General features: G+C 50.3%; 8 protein-coding genes across 9 annotated transcripts; 3 read left to right on the top strand and 5 right to left on the bottom strand.

Moving 5' to 3' along the window:
• Positions 1-27: 27 nt before the first annotated feature.
• On the bottom strand, positions 28-2,602 carry L3040_003677 (uncharacterized protein; the record flags this gene model as incomplete). The annotated part of the gene is made up of 3 exons (XM_007294709.1): positions 28-502; positions 549-2,382; positions 2,449-2,602. 3 exons carry the CDS (start codon positions 2,600-2,602, stop codon positions 28-30), a joined length of 2,463 nt encoding a protein of 820 aa, XP_007294771.1.
• A 959-nt stretch (positions 2,603-3,561) lies between these two features.
• Positions 3,562-5,036, top strand: L3040_003678 (uncharacterized protein; the record flags this gene model as incomplete). The annotated part of the gene is made up of 4 exons (XM_007294708.1): positions 3,562-4,096; positions 4,150-4,321; positions 4,370-4,597; positions 4,646-5,036. The coding sequence occupies 4 exons, from the start codon at positions 3,562-3,564 to the stop codon at positions 5,034-5,036; spliced, it is 1,326 nt and encodes a 441-aa protein (XP_007294770.1).
• A 2,118-nt stretch (positions 5,037-7,154) lies between these two features.
• L3040_003679 (uncharacterized protein) lies at positions 7,155-9,277 on the bottom strand (the record flags this gene model as incomplete). The annotated part of the gene is made up of 10 exons (XM_066156502.1): positions 7,155-7,306; positions 7,360-7,456; positions 7,518-7,726; positions 7,784-7,894; positions 8,023-8,069; positions 8,124-8,273; positions 8,348-8,524; positions 8,666-8,967; positions 9,082-9,131; positions 9,220-9,277. 10 exons carry the CDS (start codon positions 9,275-9,277, stop codon positions 7,155-7,157), a joined length of 1,353 nt encoding a protein of 450 aa, XP_066012085.1.
• A 1,149-nt stretch (positions 9,278-10,426) lies between these two features.
• Positions 10,427-12,447, top strand: L3040_003680 (uncharacterized protein; the record flags this gene model as incomplete). Of its 2 annotated transcripts, none has more annotated exons than XM_007294706.2 (4): positions 10,427-10,878; positions 10,951-11,104; positions 11,161-12,224; positions 12,273-12,447. In XM_007294706.2, the coding sequence occupies 4 exons, from the start codon at positions 10,427-10,429 to the stop codon at positions 12,445-12,447; spliced, it is 1,845 nt and encodes a 614-aa protein (XP_007294768.2). The 2 variants fall into 2 exon arrangements, with proteins under 2 accessions (XP_007294768.2, XP_066012086.1); XM_066156503.1 differs by having other exon boundaries at positions 12,282-12,447.
• Positions 12,448-13,203: 756 nt separating this feature from the next.
• On the bottom strand, positions 13,204-15,368 carry L3040_003681 (uncharacterized protein; the record flags this gene model as incomplete). The annotated part of the gene is made up of 6 exons (XM_007294705.1): positions 13,204-13,772; positions 13,826-14,052; positions 14,117-14,298; positions 14,348-14,453; positions 14,502-14,596; positions 14,652-15,368. The coding sequence occupies 6 exons, from the start codon at positions 15,366-15,368 to the stop codon at positions 13,204-13,206; spliced, it is 1,896 nt and encodes a 631-aa protein (XP_007294767.1).
• Positions 15,369-16,416: 1,048 nt separating this feature from the next.
• L3040_003682 (uncharacterized protein) lies at positions 16,417-20,321 on the top strand (the record flags this gene model as incomplete). Its single annotated transcript, XM_066156504.1, has 4 exons — positions 16,417-16,851; positions 16,902-17,050; positions 17,100-19,165; positions 19,213-20,321. 4 exons carry the CDS (start codon positions 16,417-16,419, stop codon positions 20,319-20,321), a joined length of 3,759 nt encoding a protein of 1,252 aa, XP_066012087.1.
• A 1,397-nt stretch (positions 20,322-21,718) lies between these two features.
• L3040_003683 (uncharacterized protein) lies at positions 21,719-23,741 on the bottom strand (the record flags this gene model as incomplete). The annotated part of the gene is made up of 6 exons (XM_066156505.1): positions 21,719-21,838; positions 21,925-21,990; positions 22,079-22,573; positions 22,687-23,153; positions 23,218-23,378; positions 23,485-23,741. The coding sequence occupies 6 exons, from the start codon at positions 23,739-23,741 to the stop codon at positions 21,719-21,721; spliced, it is 1,566 nt and encodes a 521-aa protein (XP_066012088.1).
• Positions 23,742-24,555: 814 nt separating this feature from the next.
• On the bottom strand, positions 24,556-25,807 carry L3040_003684 (uncharacterized protein; the record flags this gene model as incomplete). Its single annotated transcript, XM_066156506.1, has 2 exons — positions 24,556-25,641; positions 25,733-25,807. 2 exons carry the CDS (start codon positions 25,805-25,807, stop codon positions 24,556-24,558), a joined length of 1,161 nt encoding a protein of 386 aa, XP_066012089.1.
• Positions 25,808-26,261: the final 454 nt, after the last annotated feature.

Consider the following 26,261-nt stretch of genomic DNA (forward strand, 5'->3'; position numbering starts at 1 on the left):
AACAGCTCCACAGCTTGGGACACCGGATCAGCCCAAACCAGCCTTGCCCGTCTTGACAACATGGGAGACCGGCTGCAAGATACCCTTGTTGTTTTCGGAACCAAGAGCCGTGCCCTTGGTCCAGCCCATCTTCTCGAGCATCGCACGACCTCTGTTCTCAGCACCGAGCTCGGGAGCAGATCCACCCACGATGTCGCCATTGCGGTACTGGACAGCAGCATTGTTGTGGAAGCCGCCTCCGCTACGCTTTCCGAAGCCACCACCTTCACCACCTGCCCTCTTGCCGCTGACATCCATGCGCGGAAGATAACGGCGCGATAGTTTAGCATACATGGCGTCAATCGCGCCACTGTCGGTATTGAAGTTCCGAGTTCTAGTCGTCTTGTACAGAATTGGGAAGCGTTTGTTGCCGCCGCCAGCCGATTTGGACTTGAGACTGAAGAAGTTTGCGAGCTCGTGGACGATCTTGCGGTCTGCCTTGTCCATAGGAGGCAATGCGATTCTGGAAATGTTAGCAAAGAACCCTCATCGAGCAGAGGAGAACGTACGTCGTGTCGACTCCCCGCAGGAAACCCTTGATTTGCTCCTTGACATCTTCGATGCTCATCCCTTCTTTGTACTTTTGCTTCAGGTCCACCTTGCCGTCCTTGCTTCCCAGAAGACCCTGAGCCCGCAGCTGCTCCCGCTCTTGCTTTTTCTCTTTTTTCTTGAGCCGATCATTCGACCATGCTTTCTGCATCCCAGCCTCGAACTCAGAGTCCGAATTTTCCATGACGAGCTTACCCTTGCGAGCTTTGGATCTCTTCTGTAGGCTGGGTCGATCGTAATCCATGACATCAAAGCCATCGTATGCATCAGCCAGCAGCGTCGCAGAAGGGAATTCACCTCGAGCTCGCGATGGTCCACGCAGAGGTTTCATCTGCCGAGCCGCAATAGCAGCACGGTAGGCCGACTTTGCAAAGGAAGTATCATTGACTTCGGATGCATCTTCCTCATAAGCATCCAGCAGCAGAATTTCGTCAGAGCCCATGCCAAGTTCCTCCTGCTTGGACAGCAATCGCGCAATCTTCTCGTCGCTCATCTGGTCAATCTTCATCTGGATCAAGTCTTGGTCGTCATCGTCATCACGGTCGATAGCAGGATCCATCTCATCCGAATCACTGGTGTCCTCTTCCTCACTGCCCTCAAACTGTGCCACGAGTTTCTCCTTTACTTCGAATTTCTCCACGTGCATCATCGCGGTAACACTCGTTAACGTCGTCATAGGAACCCATCTTGCATCATCTGTTGACTGATGCTCCCAAACAACTAGATATTGCGTTCCGGAAACACGTTCTCTCTTAGACAGTATGTCCTGTACCTCGCCCATGACCCCATCGGACGTACTCAGGTCATCCAGATCCTCAATATCTGACCGGTTCCAACCACCCTGAGATGGCTTGCTTGACTCTCCAATAACTTCTCCAGAAGAGGCTTCGGTGTCTTGCCAGACCTCCCCGTCCTCGCCGCCCAAAGCACGCTGGCTGAAAGATGGAAATACAACATCCTCCCCATCCATGTTCGCAATGTAATCAGCCATGATCTCGTCTTCCTCTGATTTCTTAAACGCATTTTTGTTGCGGTGACCCCGGTGTGTCTTCTTTACAGGATTTGGGGGTAAAATAGCTTCAAAATCGGCCCTTGGACTCTCGACTGATGGATGAAGTACGGAAGAGTATGGTGTTTGGTCGTGTTGCAGTTCTTCTTTAAGAAACTCTATCCGGTCCTCAACCACTTTAATCTTGGCGTCGAAGGAATCCGTAGGCGGCACGGAAGCTTGGGGAAGTTTTGAAGGCAGAGGAGCCCGAGATAGTGCTCTTCCTTGCTGATCCCTGCCACAGAAGAGAATAACCTCCTCGCTGGAGTCAGACGGCGTGGGTGACGCAGACCGTACTCTTGGAAAAGCCATGCCGGTATGTACGGGGCCACTGCCAGCGGTATCGATAACGAAAATTGAAGTTTCCGCCTCATTTGGTGTCTTGATAGAAGAAGATTCGGCTGCTTCTTCTTCTTCTTCTTCTTCTTCTTCTTCTTCTTCTACAATGATTTCAAACTGCTCGACTTTGGCCTCCACCTCCTCTTCATCGACTTCATCCTCCTCCTCGACTTCGTCCTCCTCTTCCTCCTCCTGTTGAGCTTCGGCTGCCTCCTCTTCTTCACTGTGGACCTGAATGGAAGCGAGATTCAAGTGTGCCAGGGCAGCTTCGTTGACATCTAGCTTCGTCGGCTCAAACTTGCCCGCACTGACAAAGCTGATCTGGTTGTCTCTCAATCGTTGATCTGTATTCCAGAAGGCGGCACCATTGCGGTCGGTATTGCGAGCTTCTTCCTGTAAGGTGAAGGCTGTATGTAGGTTATCAGTAGAAGGTCAGGTCATACCAGGCTGTGATGGGGGGGGCACTTCCTTACCATTAGCTGTGCCCTCGAACGGCACAAAGGAGGTGTTACCGTTGCCGTTACCATAGCCATTACCGCTTCTTCGACCTCCACCTCCGCGAGAAGCAGCTTGGAAGTTGCCGTTGCCCCTCTTCGACCTGGAGAAGCTGTTCTTGGGTTTCGGCATGTTTGCTTGACACCGGGGCTGATGTGGTTGTGCGGCCTAGAATGCCATAAGATACTTGCTCTGCGTGCGAGTGGCGGAGAGATGTGGCGAGCCAGAGAAATGGAAATGGGAATGGGAATGGGAATGGAAAGGAAGTGGGATCGTGTGGAAGCAATGATGACGGCGTTTGTGGTTTATTTGCCGGCTTCTTATCGATAAGAAGTGGTGGGTGGATGCAGTACGGTAGGTATATTGAAGGATTGTCCAGTATCCACGTCATTTATTCTGGTATTAAATATAAATTTAAACGAACAGGAATGAGTACAATCAAAATGCAGATGACAGTAAATAAATATATATGGATATGCATGGAGATGTACAAATATAAGTAAACTATTGAATAATTCGAAATAAACATAATCAAATATAAAAATGTGATGAAAAATATTTAAATATAAATATGAACAGCTCTCAGCAGCATATAGAATATATAAACACAACATGTAAATGAGTACAATTAAATATGAGTAAATAATAAATTTATTCCGATAACTAATGAGTGATAGTCTAGCAGTCTGATAGTCTGTCCCCGTCCCGTGACCGGATCATCATGCATCTTTCTTACCTGGGGTAGCTAGCTAGCTGACTACCCGACTATCATCTCTGTAGGAACCTCCCCATCTATTTCGACCTTTCAACCCGTCTATTGAGTTCCCTACCCACCTAAACCTACTCAGATACCCTTTCTATTCATCTGATGTCCCCTCCCTTGTCACCTCGTTGAGCTACTTACTGCTCCAACATCTGCGACCACCCCACGGCGAGGCTGCCCCACGTCCCCCGCCATTCTCATCTTCCTCAACCCCTAACAACAACAACAACAACAACAACAATAACTATCACAACAACATCAACAACAACCCTCTCCTCGATCGATGCCTCCAGCTGGCTTTTTCCAATATCCTACGGATTAAATCAACATGGCCGCTATGGACTTCAGCAAATACAAGCGGATTGTGCAGCAGTACTTCTGGGACCCCGAGCCGACGATTGATGCTGCCTCACGGTCGCCGGTATGGTGTCTTGGGAAGGAATACAAAGTCACCCCCCCGAAACCTCAGGTCGAAGGCGCAACTGCCTGCACTCCCTCCTCACTCCCGGATCTGAAGTCTGCTTCTGCAGAGTCGAGTCGTTCAGCGCAGCCTGCCACACCGCCAGACAGTACGGCAAGTAGCCTTGGCTCCGGAGTTCACGAGGACGAAGACGTCGGAGGGTGGCCGACGCCCTTCCTAGACGATTTCGAATCCAAGATATGGCTCACCTACCGCTCCCAGTTTCCCGCGATTCCAAAATCTCAAGATCCCAAGGCCTTGTCTTCTATGTCGTTGTCGGTGCGCTTGAGGAGCCAACTGGTAGACCAAGCAGGGTTCACGTCTGATACCGGATGGGGTTGCATGATCAGATCGGGGCAGAGTCTCCTTGCGAATGCGCTTGTCATGCTGCGTATGGGCAGAGGTCAGTGATTTTCTCTACATGCTGGTAGGATTAGTACTGATAGTACGGTTCAGACTGGCGTCGAGGCTCCTCGGCGAGTCAAGAAGAACGGAGCATCATATCTTTGTTCGCAGACACCCCCACGGCCCCATATTCTATCCATAACTTCGTTGAGCATGGAGCTGCTGCTTGCGGGAAGCACCCTGGAGAGTGGTTTGGACCTTCGGCCACAGCTCGTTGCATTCAGTGAGAACCTACGGCGTACTGCTCAGGCGTGTAATTAACTCCCGATAGGGCTTTGGCGAATGGTCACCAGTCACCCGAGCTGCGAGTCTACGTCACTGGTGATGGGCTGGAGGTCTATGAAGACTCGTTCATGAAGATCGCCAAACCCGATGGTCAAGCCTTCATACCCACTTTGATATTAGTCGGTACGAGGCTAGGTTTGGACAAAATCACCCCCGTGTATTGGGAAGCGCTCAAGTCATCCCTACAAATTCCGCAGTCTCTTGGAATCGCTGGGTAGGTGGTTCTCCTACAGTGACGGCGCAACAACACTAACATCACTAGCGGTCAACCTTCCTCCTCACACTACTTCATAGGCGTACAAGGACATCATTTCTTCTACTTGGATCCTCACCAAACTCGCCCAGCGCTCCCATTGCCAGATAACATTGAGGATTATTCTCAAGAAGACATCGACTCATGTCACACGAGGAGGTTACGTCGGATCCATATTAAAGAAATGGATCCCAGTATGCTGATAGCCTTCCTGATACGCGATGAGGATGACTGGAGGCGGTGGCGACAATCTGTCCAAGAAGTCCAGGGTAAGGCTGTCATCCACGTGGTAGACAAGGAGCCATCTCTTCAGGGACCTGGCACTGAGCGAGAGGGGGCCATTGATGAGGTCGAGACTTTTGACGACGAAGATGACGAGGATTCCATATTGAATGCTTAGCTCAGTGGGGACTGGAATGGTGCAGAGGCGTTTGAAATTGGCAAACGGGTATTGGGACAGGCGATATGTGGGCGTGAACCCTAGGCAGGTATGGAAGCGAGGCATATAATTTGGTGTTGTTCTTGAAATGGATGGTTTTCAAGGTATTGTCATGACCGGTTGACTGCGGAAGTTACCTTCAGCGATATTATGGGCAAGTTATATACGGCAGGTTGGTGTTGTTCCGTTGGCCGGGTTTATTGATCCTTTATTAATCGTTGTTTTTGCTAGATCTGTGCCTTTATGTTTTCAGTTTTCTACATTTCTAGTCTTCGTCTTCTTCATTTCCGCAACCAGCCCACAGCTACTGCTGTGTTGTATAACCGGACGTTTTTTACCAAGTGTAAGATATATACGTAACAAGTACTGCATAACCAAGGGCATACATACTTCGAAGTCTCGAATCTGTTTCCGATTGTATTGACTCCCCTCGAACCTTTGCCGGATCTTTCTGTGCAAGCGACAATCTGTGATGTAAGGACAGTAAACCCTCGGTCTGTTTGGTCTCTCTCGGGTCAGTCAATCTGCTTCTTGCAGGCAACTATCCCTCCTTTCTACTCCAAGCAGCCGAAAGATTTCCACACCCGCTACCGTCGCGTGCCTGCCTGTGGAGGAGGAGGACCTGAATAACTACCTACCTACCTATATTCCAACCTCTCCATCACCGTACATCTATAACAAGTTACTAATAAATAAATAAAAAATAGAAACTACCAGACGCGGAATCCTGGAACTTCTTTACCTATCCAGTCGCTAGGTATACATACATGCGTAATAAGCGACGAAAAAAAAAACCCCTCTCCCTGGTCTATTAACTCATCTCAGCTTTAATATAAATAAATGATATTATTATAATTCGTAGCGACATGGTATGATATGATAATGATATGATATAGCAGTACCCTTTGAATACTGATATATACTTTTTAAAACCTCAAGTGTGTATATACGTATGTATGAAAAAAAAAAATACCATTATCCCCTTTCTACTTTCTTGCTTCTGCTTGCTTCTGCTTCCACAACACGCGCGCGCGCGCGCTTTCTGTAGTCTGTGTGAGCTGGAGTGTTATTAAATATATATATATATATATATCACCCTCTCCGGCAAAAAAAGAAGACCAGAATCAGGTACGCGCGGGTGGACGGCAAAGGGAATGAAGGGGATGATGTCTGTCTGTCAAGTTTTCAAAGAGGTCGTTCGCTGTCGTGGGTCGAAGGTTGTGCGTGGGTCGTGTCTGTCTACATACATACCTATACTGACTGGCTGGCTGGCTGGCTGGCTGGCTAGCTGGCTGGCTCGTGTGTATTATGTATATGTATATATATGTATGTATCCATGGATCCGTTCGGTCTCCTTGGAGAAAGGAAAAGGACATGTACAGGGAGGGGTATAGCGGTCGGTATAAACAGAGTCGACCGAGAGCGTCAAGCTCGGAGCTGTGCTTGATACCTGCCTATCTCTGTATGGCATGGGAATAATAGCGACGATAACAACACCGCAGAGGTGTAGATAGAGTCTGGCAATGTCCGATCCAAGTCTCGTTGACAAGATTGTTCGGTGCGTTCGACCCCGTTCTTGTATCGTTGGGTTTTGCCGGTAGGGAGGGGGACTTGGATTGCGGTATAACCAACACCAACCTCGTTCGTTCATGGAGGTCTTATATACTCATAATGAGAGTGAGTGAGTGAGTGAGTGAGTGAGTGGAATACCGGTAGTAATCAAGATGGATAGCCCGATGAGGTATACCAATAAGTGCTTCAGCTTATGCAAACGCTACAGACCGGCATCGGCTAGAGACGTCTTAGAGACTCATGCTTGGCCGGGCTTTTCGAGACCCCGATTGTTCAGACACGGGAGTGGAGATATACTTGCGAGGTGGTGAGGTTATCCTCGGGACTTATGGAGGAGCGGAAGACAGAACTGAGGAGAACAGTCTAGAAAACAGAACTATACAAACCTCACAAGAACTGTAGGGGTAGGCTTTGGTCAAGAACGCTTATACATTCGCTTGTGGATATCAGTAAACACTACTTTGAGGGTATCATCGCAATCTCAGGCCATCAGCGCTAGTCCAACTACTATTGTACGATGCAGGACTGCTCAGTAGGGTGTTTGTAGTTGATTCCGAACTCTTCCCTCCCTCTGGCAGTCTGGTTCTGGATCTGCTTGCTCCGGACCTCTTTTTTGAAGAACCTTTCGAGGTAGCATTCCATCTTCAGATCGAGATTGTCTACTGGACGGTTAGAAGCCACGAGTATCTGGGTGCACATTGATTAGACTCACCGATCGTCGCGCTCAGAAGAGTATCGCTGCGGCAGATAGGGCAAAGTGCCCGCGAGTATTCCACTCTTTGCAAGACGATCGTACAACGGATACAAAGCTATACATGAGATGGTCAGCCATGTTACTGAAAAGGTTATGGGGCTGTACACTGGACATACGATATGCCTACAATCCAGCCGAACCGCACGGTAGTGGATATCGCTACAGACGGGACAGGTGTAATCATCAACCTGCGGAACGATGCCAATGAGATCTTGGGTAACTTGTTGACAGACTGCCGTTGCAATAGTACCAGACATGATGGTATGAGCCAGGAAGAGGTTCGGAAACATTTTTGCGGCACCCAGGCTGGTTTTTTTATCGAATTCTGGGCAGTCGTCAGAGGATTCGTCTCCCGAAAACACCCATCTTCCAGGGGGCTTACTCTTCAAAATTTTCCTGATGGCATTCTGGTTGTATTCTTGGAAGTTGAGGTTTAAGAGGAGATTCATATTGATCTTGACGAATCGTGCAAGCGACAGACGACTTTCCCCCACTGCATGGCACGGAAAAGTCAGCAAATACCTGTTCAAAATTTTCGGGGCAGGAGACAAGACATGCTCCCATTTGTATAAGGAGAATCAAATATAGGAAATAAGAGAGCTCCCTTCCTCCACTACCTACGTTTGAATTTAGCCTCAATTCCTCTTTTCCCTAATTCCGTTTGAAACCTGGGTACCAAGTTAGCTTTTGATTGTCCCTCGGATGGAGGCACGAGAACATACCATTGCAACTGTTCTTTAGCCTTGGCGTAATCTCGAACACCAGAGTCCGTCTCGTTCGTGGAGAAGAAAATGTTTGCTCGCAAATATAGCTCGAAGAGTTCTCGCCATCTGTACAGATCGCTATGCTGGAACAATGGGAATCTCGTGGGCCTAGCTAGGTCAGATAGACAATCGAGACATCCCAAATGTACCGGAATCCGCCAGGGCGTTCAAGCAGCACTTACATTGCCACCCGTGTAAGAGATCTTGACAAAGCCTGGATGTCATCGAGAAGGATTGTCTGCTCTTTGGCCTGGAGCTTGTCGAGAGAGACTATATCGTTCTGGAGTAGCTCGAAAAACTTGGAATCGAAATTTAAAGGAATCTCTACACGCTGGGTGTTTTCCAGTACTTCGGCTGCTCTGTAGGAAGTCAGTGATTTTTTTCATTATGACTCCGATATGCCCAGCAGGACCGGGTGACATCGAGATCAGGGGTCCATGGTCTTGCAGCCGGACACCGAGGAACTCGAATAATGTAATTCTTTGATAAAATATACTTGCTCTTCAGAAGAAGGGGTACTGGGGGGAGGAGTCTCGGCTTGCCCATCTAATGAGTTGCCCAGGCGCTCCTGTGCTGCCACTCTCAGATAGTTCCTGGTAGCCGGTGTCAAGAGTGCGTTGACAGCTTCCCCATCGGTGAAATCCACGAAAAAGGTCAACTTCGGCACCAAAGTTTCCTGGTCCTTGAAGTTGTATTGGAAGGCAACGCCGCTGCGATGGCGACCCTCCTCGTCGAGGTTTGGCTGGCGTAGCTGTGTCAAGGTGGCGGCATCAAGACCCAGCGCTTCGAGTTCTGCTTGGATCTGATCACGAAGGCGACGTAGTTAGTACGGAAAGATATACAGACAGGGCTTTCTATATGTGACCGACCCAAACCATGCGGGCACCATTGGAGTGGTATACATCTATATACATACCTGCTTCAGAACTTTTTTCAACCCTTTGTAAGGAATTGCACTATTGACCCCTGGATAACGAGGAAGTCAGTTAGCAAATTGAGAAAGGCGCCCTCGTTCTCGTTCTCGTTCTCGTTCTCGTCCTCGATCGACACTCACAGGTTTGAGGCCATCCCTCGTTCGCCATGGCATCGGCGAATTTGTGGCCGAACTTCATTCTTTCTGGTGGTGGGTCGGCTGACGGCCGGCGGCTGGCTACACTCCACGCTATCTATTATTATGATGGATGAATGGATGATAGATCAAACCTGCCGTAATCAGCAATCAGAATTTGCATTTGCATCAGATTTGGCTTCGACTCACTCAGTGTGTTGAATAATGCTTATCTATCGATGAAATGCGCAGTCATCCCAAAGTAAACAAATCGCTAGTTGTAAGCGGGTGCTGGTGAGATGACGGACGGACTTTCGCTGTTGTTGCTGGAACGAGACGAAGTGAAGAGTTTGTTGGGCTGGCCTGGCTTCGCTCGGGCTGGGCCGGTTGACGGTCATGTGGTTGAAAGGGAAGGCACGGCACATGGTGTACCGTGTGTGTAGATAGGTCTATGTTATATATGTGTTATATATATAAACATTATATAAACATATATGGAATCAAGATCCAAACTTCAAAGAATGCAAGATGTCCAGGATAGAGGGTGGGTATGGGTCTCTCCACTGGTTTCTCTGCTTACATGTATGTAGGTTGTAGGTATGAGATGTGTATGTGTATTGATTGCTTTGCTTGTCACTTGTTTACATTTCCACTTGTTTACCGAGACCGACGCCGCGTGCCGAGACCTGAGTCATGATGTAGTTCAAAATGGATACGACTTACTTACTGTGCGGTACTATCTGCTGACGGAAATGAAAGTTTATCCCCGTACTTGTATGTTTTGAAGTTGAAATGAATTGATCGCCCGCTTGTCTAAACCTTATCGCCCTGGGCGTGCTGACGTCATCGCCCCGCGTCGATAAAGATAACCCGGCTGTCCGACGTCCGAGGTCCGATATCCGACGTCCGACGTCCGTCTCCACCTTTTGATCAGCACCTCTACCTCCACCTCCACCTCCACCTCCACCTCTCCGTACGGGAATTGCAGCTCAGCTCTCGTTTGATTATAAATCTCGATGTTCCGTAGGTAAATCAACCAAAAGTAACTAAGAACACAATATATGATACGAAAATATATTACCGACCCAATCCACCCCACCCCCTCTCTACCCACCTCGACCAACCTCGTGTTGACGTCGTCGCCAACTTTACTTCGACTACTACCATCTTCCCGCTCCATCCATACTCCCCCCGCACACAACACAACCTGAAGATGACAACAGCAGCTTCGAGCAACCAACGTCCGAGAGGGCCTTTGACCTTGATGCGCCTCCCGGACGAGATCCTCCAGCACATCCTCACGTTTTGCCCCCCGTCCGACCTTCTTCTGAACATCCAAAGTGTGACCAAAAGGTTTCACAGATTGGCTGCCGAGCCTCTGCTCTGGAGACACCATTGCCGAGCAGAGTTCAAGTACTGGGAGCCCAAACACCAAATCCAGCAGAAATTCCAAGCGAACGTGGGAGATGTGGACTGGAAACGTCTCTACGCCCACCGGAGAAAGGTTGATATCACGACAACCGCCCTTCTCGACCGTATCCTCGACCGCCAGACGGACAGAATATCCAACTTCCAGTGCATCTCGGAATACGGATACGATGCAAAAGATGTTCTGTTACGGCACTGTCGGACTGATGAATCGGCTGAAGATGTTCTCGCCAGACGGTATGACTGCGAGCCATCACACTACACCCAACCCAACCCAACCCAACCTGTCGGCTCACTGACGGCGTCCAGATACTATGCTACTTCGGTTCTCGATCATCTACATCGAGCAAAAGCTTTGGCTGAGTGGAACCGAATCGCTAATGGCGAAGATGTTCCCCTTGAACGAGCCTTGGGAAGCTTCGATTTATTCGTTTTGCACGACCACCAAGGTGACTTATTGGAGGTACGAGTCGACCAGTTGAAAGACGTGATCCGAACTTGACTGATCCTCCGTGTCAGATAGCAGAGATCTTGGACCGTCTTGCGTCTCAGTTCCGCTCCGAGTGCCCTGGAGCAGACGAGCTTTCGGTGAGAGACAAAGCCATTGCAGCTGTGAGATTTCTACGAACTCACAACCTCACTGGCCTCTCCTCGGAACGGGCATACAGGGACCTGCAGAACAACTACATCGGCGTTGCTCTCCTGGACCAACAGCACCCCTCTTTACCACTGATCTCTGTTGCAATCTTCTGTGCCCTGGCCCGGAGACTGGGCCTCGACGCCCGGTGCTGCGGTATGCCGAGCCATGCGCATGCCATGGTCCTGGCTCCTGGTGGCGAAACGCTGGATGGTCGGCCCTTGGCACCAGGTACAAGACCTGCAGAGCCCATGTATCTGGATCCCTATCGATCAGACCGGGAGGTCACGCTTGCAAGTCTCCATACGATGCTCAACGAGTGGGGAGTTCAGCAGATGCAGTTCGCAGGGCTCCTCTCAGACTCGAGCACGGCAAACGTGGTGCTGCGCACATCTCGGAATATCCTAGCCACCGTTCAGGAATATAGAGCACATACTACAAGCACAGTAAGTACCCGTCATCCGACTATCCGGCTTCACGCCAACTCGTTCGCCGACCTGGACAACGCATACTACTCCGCCCTTTGGGCACAGTACATCTTCGGAAACCCATCTCGGAGGCTAGCGGCTGCGGCCCAAAGCCAATTCATACCCCTCATCGTAGATAGGTTCGAACGGCTATATCCCATGGATGCTTGCCTCATCGAACGCTATGTTCTCCCCCTGCACGACAACCTGCCCAACGTCGAGCAATGGCAGCTTCACGAGGCCCTCCGCGTCGTCCGTACCGCGGACCAGACACCAAAGCAGGTGCGCCGCCGCAACGCCGTAGCCTCCATCGACGGCGTCCGATACAAAATCGGGCAGGTGTTCCGCCATAGACGTTACGCCTACACAGCCGTCATCACCGGCTGGGACATTGAGTGTGAGACGAACACGGACTGGTTAGCGCATAACAATCTCGATGAGCTATCGAGGGGAAGGAACCAGAGCTTTTACCACGCTTTGTAAGCATCTCTTTTTCCCCTAACTATGGGGTGGTAGCTGAGAATTAGGACAACTAGTGTGGAAGACGCGAGTATCCGCTATGTTGCAGAGGAGAACATTGAGGTCATTGAGCCGGAGGCGCCGGTTCTGTTGATGAGTCTGGCGGGCAGGTTCTTCAAACGGTGGGATCAGAAGAAGCGGGTTTTTATCTCTAATATCAGGGATGAGTATCCTGATGATTGAGTAGTAGTAGTAGTAGTATTGTTTAACGTCTATAGCGGGTCAACCCTGATGATTGAGAAGATGCGAGTGAAACGATAACATACAAGAAGAAGAAAAAGCAAAGGTACTGTTTCCTTCCTCTCCGATATTATTGTAATGCTGCGAATTCTTTGTTTGGAGAAGGGGAAGAGGGTGGATCCACCTTACATGGTTGGTTTCTCCCTGGTTAGGGACTCCCGAACGTTCTTTCCTATTTTGATTCATCGAATTTGGAGATTTCTCTTGTTTCTGAACAAGTGACGCTGCGCTGCTACGCTAGCAAATTCTTATTCTTGAGTAGGTAAACAAGTGAACGCTGCACTAGCAGCTTTGTGGATGTGGCCAATATGAATCTGATCTTGCAAGATAGGTAAGGTGTGTGCGATGAGCGATGAGCGCCTAAAAGAAGCCTTTCGCAAGAGTTAAGCCATAAAAAATGTGATTCACAGCCACGTAGAAAAAAAAAGGGTTGGTTACTTTGTGATCAATCAGTCTCGTTTGCTTGACTAGCTAACTGCCCGGTTTGCAGTGTGTCCACGTCAAGACGGGCGAGACCGAGCTGCCTACAGGGCAATTCATTCATTGGCTCCTGCTGATTGCAGATAGATAGATAGATACGTTAGTCCTAGAAGTACAAAATGGTCCATCCAGAGACAAGAAGATCGGGGCGGAGAGGGTATCGTATCTATCGGCTGCGAACATCTACATATTCCAGACCTCGACCTCGTCCTCACGTCCTCAATTCTTGCCGTTGCCCTTGCCCTTGTCCCGTAAATCCTTGATGATGGAAGGCAAGACTCCCGCATCAGCGAGAGCTTTCATGGCCTTGTACATGACGGGAGTGAAATCCTTCTTCCGACGCAGGGCAATCGCATCCTCCTGTACGACAACCATGGCCTCCTCCTGATACGCCGCGAGGGAGCGGCTCTGCTTCTCAGCTAGACCTTGGTAGATGCCGAACAGCGTACGCGGCTCGCTTTTGGCGGCCTCGATATCTGCAAGCTCGGAGTTGGAAGGTGCGGAGGCGGTGACGAACTCTTGGGTCAGTCCACAGGTGGTGCTGAGTTCCGAGAGAGGTGCTGCGAGGGGCGAGTTGATGATCACCTTCCAGTCGGGGATGGCATCGGCCAAGGCGGTTTCTACGGCTTGGAGGAGATGGGTGTTGCTGGCTAGGTCTTCGACCGCGGAGCGCATAGGGCTTTTGCAGAGGGCCATTAGGCAGAAGACGACACCATCATCGGCATACTTTAAGGTTCGCTCTTGGACGCTGTCTCGGGCAACGCTGAACCAGTTGTCACCAGCGGATCCTGGCCGAAATCAGTTTTGCTTCTGCGTCAGTTGGTCAGGTAGTTTGGCTCACCAAGGCTGACAGGCTCTCTTTGCAGACCGTCCAACCTCCAGACCTCCCCTTGAACCGGGACATAAGCGACGTAGTGGAAGCCTGGCTCGTCCTCGTCTTTCTGTTTCTTCTTTGGAGGAGCCTTCTTCCTAGCAGTTGCCTTTTTCTTTGGGGGATTGTCCTTGGTCTTTACCCATTTGTCATACTCATTCTTCAGAGCAAGGTCGGCATTGAGCACATCCATCTTACTATAGGGTCTCAGCGCATATCCATACTGTGTATCAATAACTGATTATGGATCAGGTGGCCTACCGAGCAAAGGAGTTGTGAATGTTTCGAATGAACTCATCATTCCCGATTCTCTTTCCCCGGTACGGTGGCTTCAAGTCTTGTGTAGACTCCTTGAATGCCCCGAGTTTATCACCGAGGTCTAGACCAGGAATGTTCATGACGATGTTGAGAAGAGCAATGGTGGCACAAGCGTTATTCGTTGTCTAGGCGGCAATTAGCTACTATCAATGTAGTGGAGGGGTTGGCACTGACTTGATTCGCGAACCAGACGCGCTGGGGGCACTTCTCTACATCCTCTTGCTCTTCAGCGTCATCATCATGGTACCTAAAAAGGAAGACCAGCCCGTAAACTGGCTTCCTGTCATGATATCAGTGTTGCTCGCAGTCGAGTGGAAAGATGCCTTACGGGAGATACACCAGAAACTCATCATCCAACGAAAAGATCTCCTGAATCTTGATATCGTTTATGCCCAACTGCCGTAAAACGTAGTTAAAGTGAGCCTAGTAAGATGTCAGGTTCTATTCAGAATCAGTAAACAGAACTGGAAAAACACACCGGGTCAGACTCTAGCTCCACCCAACCCTTCCAAGCTCGACGTTCGTCGTCGGTCAGCGGCTTCAAGGCCTCCTCAACAGTATCAATAGCAACCGTTAGTTCTTTTCTCTTTCGGAGGTTTCTCCTGCCTACTAGAGGATCATCGTCCGAAGCGAGGCTTCCATCAGCCATAGCCTCGGAGGAGTTGATCATAGGAGTATCCAGGTCGACTGTACCCGTAGACGCAGGTGGCTGGGCCTCCATTTGCGAAGCGCTTGACTTTACATGGACTGGAGAGCTGGACGAAATATTGAAGTCAGTCTCAATATGGGAACTGAGATCTGATTGAGTAGCGTTTGTAGGAGGTGTGTCCGAGACTTTATTGACTTGAGTGTCGAGCATAGTCTTGGGCGAAGACATGGTATTTGTAGATCCGGGGTTCTGGGACATGTTGCCGTTATTATAGCCGCTTTCGGCACCATTGCCTCTGACTTTAAAAGACGCATTGACAGCTGTGTTTTGAGAAGTACTACCATTGAATTGGGCTGAGGGGGTGGAGCAGACAGAGATATTTGGAGTGTTATTACCATTGGCTTCAACTGCAGATAGTGTGATGCCAATGGTAGTCTCGGGGATGCTTAAAGACCCTGGCGAGGCTGATAGACGTCCGGAAGACTGCGTTTTGTTCAAGTCTGAGGTGTGAAGCTCGACCGAACTAGCTTTTGTGAAGGTTGCCATTTCAGACTCCATAGAAGCCTTGCTAGCCCCCCTGATATCCAGTTTTGAATTGATTATCTGTAGACTCTCGAATCCTTTTTAATCACCTTTAGAGAGGATGTGTTCAGACTATCAAAAGTAAGCAAACATTATTCAAAATCAATCGGAGAGCTCACGTCGAGACTGACCTGTGTAAGCAGCTGCCAAAAAAAAAGTAGCTGCTTTGCTCAGACTAGTATCAAAGATTCAGAGCCGAGCAGCAGCAAACCGAGCAGAGAATGAGCGGAATGCGCAGTTGCAGTGAGTGCGTGGAAAGAGTAGAAACAGCAGAGTCTATCTTTGTGTCGACGATGGAACAAGAAGTAATCGATCGCAAGCAAGTAATAGGAGAATGTTATCACCGCAACTTGTGAGACGACGCGTCCTTCTACTCCTGCACGTGTCTCTTCTTGCACCTCATCTCATGTTGCCGACGAGCAGGAGGGGGGTGAGGCTGAGGAAGAGGAAGAAGAAGAAGAAGAAGAGGAAGAGGACGAGGCTGAGGAAAAAGACGAGGCTGACTGAAAGTAAATAAAGCGTTACGCAGAAACTCCACTCGGTTTTGATATCGATATCGAGGTGGGGGGAGCTAATGATAAAGCCAGCCACAGTTACAGCCACAGCTACAGCCAAAGCTACAGCCACAGCTACAGCCACACCCACGCACAGCCACTCCATTCCCTAGCCACACACTCGCAGCCACTCAAACCCGGCTTCATGTTAATGCGGGCCGAGCGACCCACCCTTTGCTGAGTGATGTTTGTTTGTTTGTCGCGTCTTCCTTCATGTTTTCTATCCTCTCCAACAACAAGAACAAGCTGAAAATCCGCCCACCACCACCCAACAACCACGACCCACCCAATATCCCAATCCAGCAGCCCCTCTTATTGCTTTCGGCCTCCATCTCGAAATCCCAAGCAAGGCGCCCTATCCGAGGACTCGACAGCCTATTCCTGACGCCTCCATCCCCATCCCCATCCCCATCGCCATCTACATCCCGAGCGTCCGCAAGGACCTCAAAGAGCATGCCATGAACGGAACACCTCGTTTGCGCTCGGCGTACCCGCCGACTCCTAGATCTGCTCAGCGAACCCCAGATCCTCAAGATGTCTCGAGAGTCAGAACCACTCTCCCGACCCTCCCTGATGCGACCCCCACAGCTCCAGCTGCTGCGCTCAGCAATCCGGTAATTCCAGTCAACCTGATCGATGCTCCGAGCCAGCGCATGTATACCGTGGCCCTATATGGACTCCTGTTTGTTTGGCGCCTTTATGACTGGTGGACTCTCGTGGAGGAGGACACCCACTCGTTCCCGCTTTTCTTGAAGTGGTGTATCATCGATGCAGTCTACTTTTTTGGGATACCATACCTGCGGATACCTTGGCTCGAATGGTCAGAGTCGGTGTCAATGGCAGCATCAGTTGGACACATTGGCTTGAACGCCATGTTCATGTTCAGGATACCTGCAAGTCATTCGCTGTACTCATTAATGGAATCTTGTTAACGCCAAAGCAGCTCCCTCTTGAACCGATTTTAGTAGCCGTTGCGAAAACCATCTTCGACAGAGAGATGTCGATTTCCGAGAATAGCGTACGGCCAAATAGTATTCTACACAACTCGTCTCTCATCATGGGCAAGCAAATCATCAATATTCTTCCTGAAGGGTAAGTCTTCCTGGGACCTTAACATGATCTTTCCTAACATCAAAATCAGGACCGTCACTATGAATCCAGACCAGCTGCCTTTCTGTCTCGACAGTAGTAAGCCGGTGGCTCAGATCCCGCTTTACTTTAATCAAACCACACCAAAAAGTGTTAAGCTGCTACGGATTGACTTGGAGACAAATATTAACGAGACGATTGTTCTGTCAAGTAAGGAGGTCAGGAGCGTCCGGAAAGTCCAGGACGACTCGCTTCTGACTCTCAACTATCCTGCCAAGAAGCCGGGCTTATATAGGCTTTTGGAAGTCTTCGACAATACGAAGCTGGAGGTCCAACGTCGAATGTCTGATACTCTTGTCGTTATTTGCCCAAAAGCTATTGTCAAATCGACAGGTGCTGATCGATGCCTGGGTGATCTATCTGACCTGACCATGGTGATAGAGGGAACCCCGCCTTTGAAGATAGTTTACAGCCGAACCGCGAACAGCGAACAGAGTGTTCATCACTTTTCAAGCATTCAGCCAGAGAATTTCGCTTCTCCTCTTCTCGGCTCTACAAGTGTAGGAACCTTGGTTCCTGCAGGTTCTGAAGACGCATCTCGGGCTCGATCACAACGCATTACCGTGCCATTGAACGAATCGATGATGCCGAGTGGCCAATGGCTATACTCTGTTGACGAGATTCATGATGCCTTAGGCAACGTCGCCAATTTCTCTTCGGGATCGGATGACGTCGAGCATGTCTACCCCAAGGGTGCGCATCTGGAGCAGGCTTTTACGGTGCACGACCGACCTGTCTCTAGACTGACCAGTTGCGATTCCCGGAATCCTATGATGGTGGCGAATGGAAGGACTACCCAGCTTCCTGTAGAATACTCAATGCCCGGCAAATCCCAAGACGATACGTCCCATACCGTTACCTGGAAGTTTTCGCCCTTGAACACTCTGACTCAAAGTGGAGATCACGGCTCAGAGGTTTTTTTTGAGGAGTACTTTGCCCCAACCGCTTACAGTCAGCCGACCATTCGCCAACCTGGCCTCTACACCTTGACGGGGGTGAAGAGCAAGTTCTGCGAAGGCAAAGTCAAAGAACCGGCATCTTGCTTGCTTCTTAACCCTCCCGAGCCAGAGTTGACCCTTTCAGCCGAGAACATCAATGATAAATGTGCAGGGAACTCGATCGGTCTTCTGGTTGATCTTGATCTGATAGGCACACCTCCATTTGTCGTGAGATATGACATAGAAACGAAGACCGGTACTCACTCTGAAAGCATTTGGGTAGAGGGGCTACGACACCAGCTCGAGTTGAAGCCCAGGGACGCTGGTCACTTCAAATATCACTTCACTTCTATAGATGACGCGATATACAAGGGTCAGCAACTTAGTGGAAGTGGTCTCGTATTGGAACAAGATGTCAAGCCCCCGGCTTCCGCCTTCTTGAGGCGACCTTTGGGCCCTATTGATGCATGTATCGAAGAACCAGTAGAGATGAACGTCGAATTATCTGGTGAGCCGCCATTTACCTTGGAATACGAATTGGTTCATGATGGGAAACGAAAACGAACCAAGGAGACCAACATCGAGACGGATATCTTCAACATCAGGACAGACTCATTGTCCAAAGGCGGAGAGTATTCTCTTGCTCTTACAAGCGTACAGGACAGAACCGGATGTAAAATATTCCTCAACAGCGAGGTCAAGTTTACCGTCAGACGCCAAAGACCGAAGGCATCGTTCGGACAGTTAGAAGGCAAACATACAACAGTCGAAGTAGAAGGCAAAAAGGTGGAACTTCCTCTCCGACTGACTGGTCGTGGGCCTTGGACCATCAAGTATCAGAACCTTGACGATGCATCCGGAAAGATACTCGAGAAGACCGCCAAAACCGCCAATGATTTGATCCAGGTCAACGAACGTGGCATTTATGAGATTCTGGAGGTGGCGGATGACCAGTGCCCTGGAACTGTCGACCCCGCTGCATCTACCTTCAAGGTCGATTGGTTCTCTAGGCCCCAAATTAGGCTGGCGGATACTGCCGCTCTCATTCTTGACGGTACGAAGTATCTCAAACGCGAGGTGTGTGAGGGTGATATCGACGCGGTTGACTTCAATCTCATCGGTAAGTTCTCAATATCAACGTTGCCGGTGGCGCTAATCTGTTGCTAGGAACATCCCCATACAATGTCAAATATGAAGTCCGGCATAGACCAGAGCATGGTTCCGGCTCGATCGCCAACAAGGAGTTTGAAGCTGCTCTTGGAGCTGCTACTATCTCCATGGACACAGCTAAGCCCGGAACTTACGAGTACAGATTTACGGAGCTATCTGATGCATTATACGATCACGACGGACACAAGCATACACCTCTGATTCTCGAGCAAACGGTCAACCGGAAGCCTTCGGCCCATTTTATCAAGCCAGGACAATCGTACAATTACTGCAAAGAAGAATTAGCAGGAGACGAGGTCATCCCTATTAGGTTAGAAGGCGTTCCACCATTCAGCCTCGAGGTAGACATCAAACACCAGAGTAATTCTCGACCTGAGACTGTGAAGATTCCAAACATCGATTCCAATCACTATGACTTCCGAATACCACATCGTGTACTGTCTCTCGGAATCCATCAAGTCAGCGTACGTAAGGTTCGAGACTCTCACGGATGCCAACAGAAGACAGAATATGGAGCACCCCATGTTCAAGTCCAAGTGTACGATGTCCCGACAATCTACCCACTAGATTCGCGCGTAGACTACTGCGTGGGGGAGAGAATTGCATATACCTTGTCTGGTACTGCGCCATTCGAGATATTCTACACGTTTGAAGGCGTACCAAGAAAAGCCAAGTCCCAGTCAACAACCTTCAAACGTATTGCCGAGAAGCCTGGCAACTTCATCATCACGGGCATTTCAGACAAAGCTAGCGAGTGTAAGGCGCGGACTGAGATCTTAAAGATTGTACACGAGATGCCGAGTGTCAAGATCAGCCAAGGAAGACAGGTTGAAGTCGACATCCATGAGGGTGGGGATACGGAGATTCTCTTTGAATTCTGGGGCACCCCACCTTTCGAGTTCACTTACACCAGAAGTACGAATGCTCGCCGAGGGCAGAAGTCCAAGATTCTGGAGACTAGACACGAGGTGTCCGACGAGAATAAGAAGACGATCAGGGCCTCACAGGAGGGCACGTACGAAGTGGTGGCGATCAAGGATAGGTTCTGTTCCTTCTCTACGCAACGAGCCGATATGGGAAGCAAGCAGAAGCTTCTCCAATTCTAGAAGGTTGATGGCTTCTTGTTGGATCATGGTATCAAATTCATTGTCATAGCGCGGCGTTGGGCGTGTTCTTTTGCAGATCTCTTCTTTCTTTTGATCGGCCCATAATTCAACAGATATGAAGCGAATATGAAAAGCATCCGTGTTTATGGTCCTCGCTTTGTAGACATATGTATGATACATACATAGGTATATATATCCAGGTTTCATCCCAGCTCTTTCACGCACTGCGCTTCTCTTCCATCCCAGACCTCGATCTCTTGGCCTCAATGAAATTCTTGTCCTTCTTGTTGGAGTCCTAGTCTCTGTCGGCCTGATCCTTCTCTTCCACGGCGTCCATCCAGGAGATATTTCTTCTACTCCATGTAGATGCGCTCTCCCTTTACATCTCTCTCGATCGATCGATATTCCTTCCTGCAGTGCACGCTCCAACTCTTTCAAATACTCCCCCTCGAAATCGATACCTCTCGCCCTTTAACCCCCCTTCATCAACCCCCCATCGATCTCCCCAACTTCCGCCCTCAGCCCCCTCAGCGCCCTCATCCCATCGAGCGCACACATCTCTTTTTTTCTGCTCCCAGATGGTGAACGTCTGCGGCGGCTCTTGCCATGCTACGACGTACCAGCAGCGTGTGGACGGACGTGTCCGTCCATCTATCTGCACTACTCACCCACCCACTTCAAACTTGCAGACCTTTCCTGATCCCCCTCTCTTTCCCCTCGCCTTATCCTCGCTGGCGTCTGCGCCTCCACCTCGCCTGGCTTCGAGGGCTTTTTTTTTTTTTTTTTCTTTCTTTCTTTTCGGCGCCGTGGTGGATGATGTGGCTGTCTGATGGACGTGGGGAGGGCACGTCGGGCGCTGGACAGCAGCACCAGATCCGAGCGCCGGCGTCTTGTGCTTGCTGCCTAGACGGTGGGTTGTAGTCCACATTTGCGGATTGCGGATTGCGGATTGCGTGAACCTTCTGGGTCGGGGAGCCATGGGCAGCAGGCAAGGGCAAGCAAGAGAATGGGGGAGGGTTCTCGAGGAGGGAGGGAGTCCCAGGGCCTGCTGTCTGCTGTGTGTGGATATTGGCGGCGGCGGTGGCGGACTCGAATGTCGACGAAGTAGGCTGTCAGGGGGCGCGATCCGATGAGATTGATTACTTCGTGTTCTATTCGCAGGAGGTGAGAATGTAGTTAATGTGTTTGATAGATATACATCTGTGATTACGATATGGGGTATTTCTGAGAAGGCTGCTGCTAGGTTTCAAGGACTCTACTAGACTTCGTTCCATGCAGAGACGTGGGTCCGAGAGAAGGCATGTATGATATGTATATAGGTAGGTACTCGCCTGGTTATCACGTAAGAAGAAGGGTTCCTCTCTATAGACCACCTGGACGTAAATTCAGTTCTATTCTCAGCTCACTATGCTAAATTCATTGCTGGATGCACGCATGCCCTGAATTCCAGCTGTTCCAAGATTGGCATCCTCATCGCTCAACAGCTGGCATGCAATCGAACCTTGACCCCGTTCCCGCTGCAATTCGTGAGCGTCAGGTTATGCCTGACGATAGGATCTACTTCCAACGACTCCATCCGGTCGAAACGCTGTATCAGACGCACGGTAACATAGGACGCCTCGGTAAGAGCGAATTGCTGACCTATGCACATGCGTGGTCCTCCATTGAACTGTCATTCTAGTCAGACGTCGGCGAAACCAAAAAAAAAAAAAAAAAAAAAAAAAAAACCGTGAGGCTGTGTAGTTGGGTTGACCTACCGGGAGGAACTCCCAACCGGGTTTCCTACCCTCGAACCTCTCGGGTCGGAATTCCTCCGCGTCCTCACCCCAGATGTCTTTTCTGTGATGCATGGCATGCACGGAGTAGTCGACGGAGGAGCCTTTGGGGATGAATATCTTGGACTTCCCGTCCTTCCCGCCTCCCCGGGGGATGGTCGTATCGCGGTTGGCGAAGCGGCTGTTGATCGGGACCACGGGGTAGAGACGGAGAGTCTCACTGTTGCAGTGCTGCAGATACTGACAGCCCTTCACCCGAGAGAAAGTGATATCCTTCGGCTCGTCAAAAGTTCCGAATTCTTCAATGATCACGCGTCGCAGCTTCGCAAATCGAGTTGGGTTGCGAGCCAGGTTGAAGAATAGCCATCCGAGGAGCGATGCGGTCGTGTCTCTTCCAGCAAGCAGGATGTTCAGGAGCTGCGAGCGGAGTTCAATCGGATCCCGGGTCTGTCGTACCAGTTGTTCTAGAAAAACATACTGCTTCAGCTGTCAGCACGTAGATTTTTCGAAGCGAGTGAGCATAACGAGGACTCCGTCCGCTCTTTGCCTCTCCAACCGCAATGCTATCGAGGTGTGATGAACTAACTGACCTTCCCCGTCCCAGGTTCCTTCTCCCCGAGATCTTTCGACAGCGCCAGGCGAACAAAGTGATCAATAAAGTCATGGCAAGTCTTGCAAGCCTGCTTGAAGCCCTTGGGATTGCAAAGGTAATACTTATCTCCAAACCGACCTCGCGTCGCTAATGCCGCTTGACCTCTGTCAAAAGCCTCTGCAAAGTCGGCCGAGAGAGGGCCACCAGACTGGCTGTTCTCGCCCTTGTGGTTTGGGAGGAGACGCACTTGGGAGTCAACAGACTCGCCAAAGAGGAACTCCGTCGCAGAATCCAAGGTGAGGCGGAAGAACAAGCCTTGAAGATCGACCTCGTCGGTCCACTTGTTAGGACCTAGCTGGGTGTCCAAGGCTCTCATCATATTCTGAAGATGCCTCTCCGTCATTTCCAAGTCCGAGATTTGCTCCCTCGCGAACTGAGGCCTCATCATGGCGCGAGAATGCTCCCCTGGGTCTCAGTTAGCACCAAGGCATGGTACCTTCTTCCAGCGTAGAGACCAGAACGAACGTACATCCAGCCCCATCCTGCGTAAAGATTCCATTCCCCAACAGCGGCCAGAAGTTCCCCCTCCTCGTCGGCCCCAGATCAAAATCAGTGAACTGCGTAGCGAGGATAGCCTGGATGTTCTTCTCATCGGCGGTAAAGATGTTGCGCGTGCCCAGCAACGAGTACCTACATGTTTTCAGCTTTGAAATTCAAAGCGGTCGACAGACCATGCCCAGTCACAGTGCGATTTTCGAGATTTGACAATGAGGGCGAGAAGTGATTCGGAGTTTACCTATAAGTGATAGCCCCGACATCCGCCATGCGCTTCATCGAATCGTCAGGGAATCGTTTGGCTTTGTCGGCTGCCAGAGCACGCATGATGTTGTCGATGCCTCCGGGATATCGGTTCTTCTGGAAGGGCGGCTCCTCGCATTTTAGTTCTCGAGCCTTGATGGCCTGACGACGAGTCTTGAGGAAGCTGGAGATGAATTTGTACAAGATGTAGGATACTGCTACCCAGAGGGCTGTGAGGCGGATTGGGGGTTGCATCTCAGGTGGTGGGCGGGTGGCGAACTTTTGGATCTTGACAGCATGTATCGATCCGCGAGAGATCTGGAGTCTAATTAGGTCTAGGATAGATGTAACTTCCACAGCAGAGCGGTACGGGGTAGAAATGGGAATGGGATTGATTGCAGTTTGAAGGGATATGTATCGAGGATTAAGGATTGAGGATTGAGGATCAATGACAGAGTATGTATCGTATGAGACATGAGGGTTGAACCATGATCGTCAAGTCAAGTTCTTCTAGAGCATCCGGAGCCAACGCCCTTGGCCACCTAATGCAGGCTCTACTCCGTAAAGTATGTGGTTTGTACACACGAAAGTGTCGCGAGCGTCTTGAGACATTGTATGCTGATTGACGGAGTTAGATACCACACGCACGACGACGACACTCATGCTGCATTTTCAGGTCTTCTTCGTCGGAGGTGCCTACACTAAGTACACGAAGCAAATGCAGATTCCAGGACTCCATCCGCCATCGCTACCGTGCTGCGCCGGCCTGAAAAAAAATCCGAAAGAAAGCAGATCTGTGACCTACCACGGCAAACCACCGATGAACGAAGTCGCAAGTGCACCAACGCTTGTCTCTACATCGCTCCCATGTCCCAAGTCCCAAGTCCCCATGCCCAAACCCTCTTGGACCAACCCCGATGACCAGGGCCGTCTCCTCCATGCATCCGCCCAACCCATTCAAGAGACATTAGTACAATCGTCGAAAAAATTCATTTACAGTATGACATGACATTCGTAGAAACATCGGGTATTGTCGCCGTGACACTTATGCATGCTCGTAAGGTCGTAACTATCGCACCAGGTCGCCGTCCAGTTGCATCCCGAGGCCTGTGTGCTGTGCAGCGTCAGGACCATGGTCTCGCATGTTGGGACTTTGGATTGAGTTGTCAAAGGTGAGACGTCTCTTAGCAACCGTGAGGGGGGTCTTGATCGTCCTCGGAGTCTTTGGCCACACCTTCTGGGCTGGGCTTGGGGTGATGTTGACAAAGTCAGCAAAGTCGAAGCTTTGGGTAGGCGTGTTGGGATGCAAATTTGCTAGAAATCCGACTCCAGTACCTCCTGGAGTGGACATCATGGACGAAGGAAGGCCAGGAGTCTTGGGAGGTGGTGTAGACGGTGGCTGCATACGGGATCGGGTTGGATTTGCGGGCGACGGAGAGGTTGCAAGATATAACAACAAATCTACACCTTCAGACTTTCCATTCTTTCCTTGGTTGCGGCGACCCAGGCTGCCTCGAGCGCGGACTGGAGAGGGGGTGCGAGGTGGGGAAGAGCGGATGTCGAAGGAATGCTCTGGCAATGTGTTTTCGTCGTCGTCCGATGCCGCAGCGAAGTTGGAGTGGATATCGGGGAGATGGGAGCTTCCTGCGTAGAAAGACAGACTCGGGCCAGAGGAGGTGGTGAAGTGTGGTTGCTTTTTGGGCTTGATGGGTGAGGATTGTGTGAGCTGATGGGAAGCACGGCCAGCACGAACTGTCCGGCCAACTGTTGGAGAGGAACGGAATCTCTTGCGAGAACTTGCGCTGGAACTTGGCAGTTCAAATGCGAAGCTGCTGTGCTCGAGAGCGTTGTAGGTTCGCTTTCGGTATCCGCTCCCACTTCTACTTCTTGGTTCAAGCTGATCGGAAAATATGGCTGGGGCTTTCAAGGGAGAGGTCATGATGTTTCTCGAAGTCGCATTCGAATTCGAACAGCGGAACTCGACTGAAGAGTCGCTCGACGACGAATCAGACAGAACTCCACTCGATGTCGGTCTTCTTCTTCTCTTCAGCTCCTCTTCAACCCTGGGCTCAATGGTGTCAAGCGGCAGGTCCTCCCATCCGCGAGCGGCTTTGAATTGTGCGAGCGCAAGTTGGGTCTTGAGTTTCCGGCCAATCTGCGACACGTTGTCAGCCTCGTCCTACGGCTTGAGAAATGGTGCGAGCGAGGACAGAGGATAGAGGAAAGATTTCTCGATATATGTATACCTTGCCAACTTCCGCCCGCTTCAACACAGCATCAGCCACCACCTCGGGTTGTCTCTTTTTCCTCGGAGACGACATTTTCTCGGTTCAGATTCGGATTTGAATTCGCATGCGCCGTCAGGATTTCGCAACTTGTACGGCCGTGAGGTGAGTGGAAAGGCCGTATAGCTGAGGGAGATCGCAAATCAGCGTCTTCGTAGGCACCAAGTCGAGATGTAGGTGTTGTTGTCACCGTCCAAAGGGGGTGGAGTGGAAATTGGTTCCTCGGTTGGGTCAAGGATCGATCGGTCGGTAGTTTCTGGAGTGAATGAATAAGTGAGGTTCGAATGTCTTGCTTAGCAGATGTAACTTCGGAATATTGTATGTAATAAGACGAAGAGTGTTCCGAAAGTGCGAATGGGTAAAGAGGTGGAGTGGTGAATATGTCGAGATGGAGAAACCAGATGGACTTTGCGACGGGGAGGACAGACAGGACAGGACGGGAACTGAGATGATGGTATTATTGACATTTCATCTCCCAGCCAATGAATGG

Source organism: Drepanopeziza brunnea, assembly GCF_022702325.1.
Source record: "Drepanopeziza brunnea f. sp. 'multigermtubi' strain 214-2 chromosome Unknown ctg5, whole genome shotgun sequence".
Classification (NCBI taxonomy): domain Eukaryota; kingdom Fungi; phylum Ascomycota; class Leotiomycetes; order Helotiales; family Drepanopezizaceae; genus Drepanopeziza; species Drepanopeziza brunnea.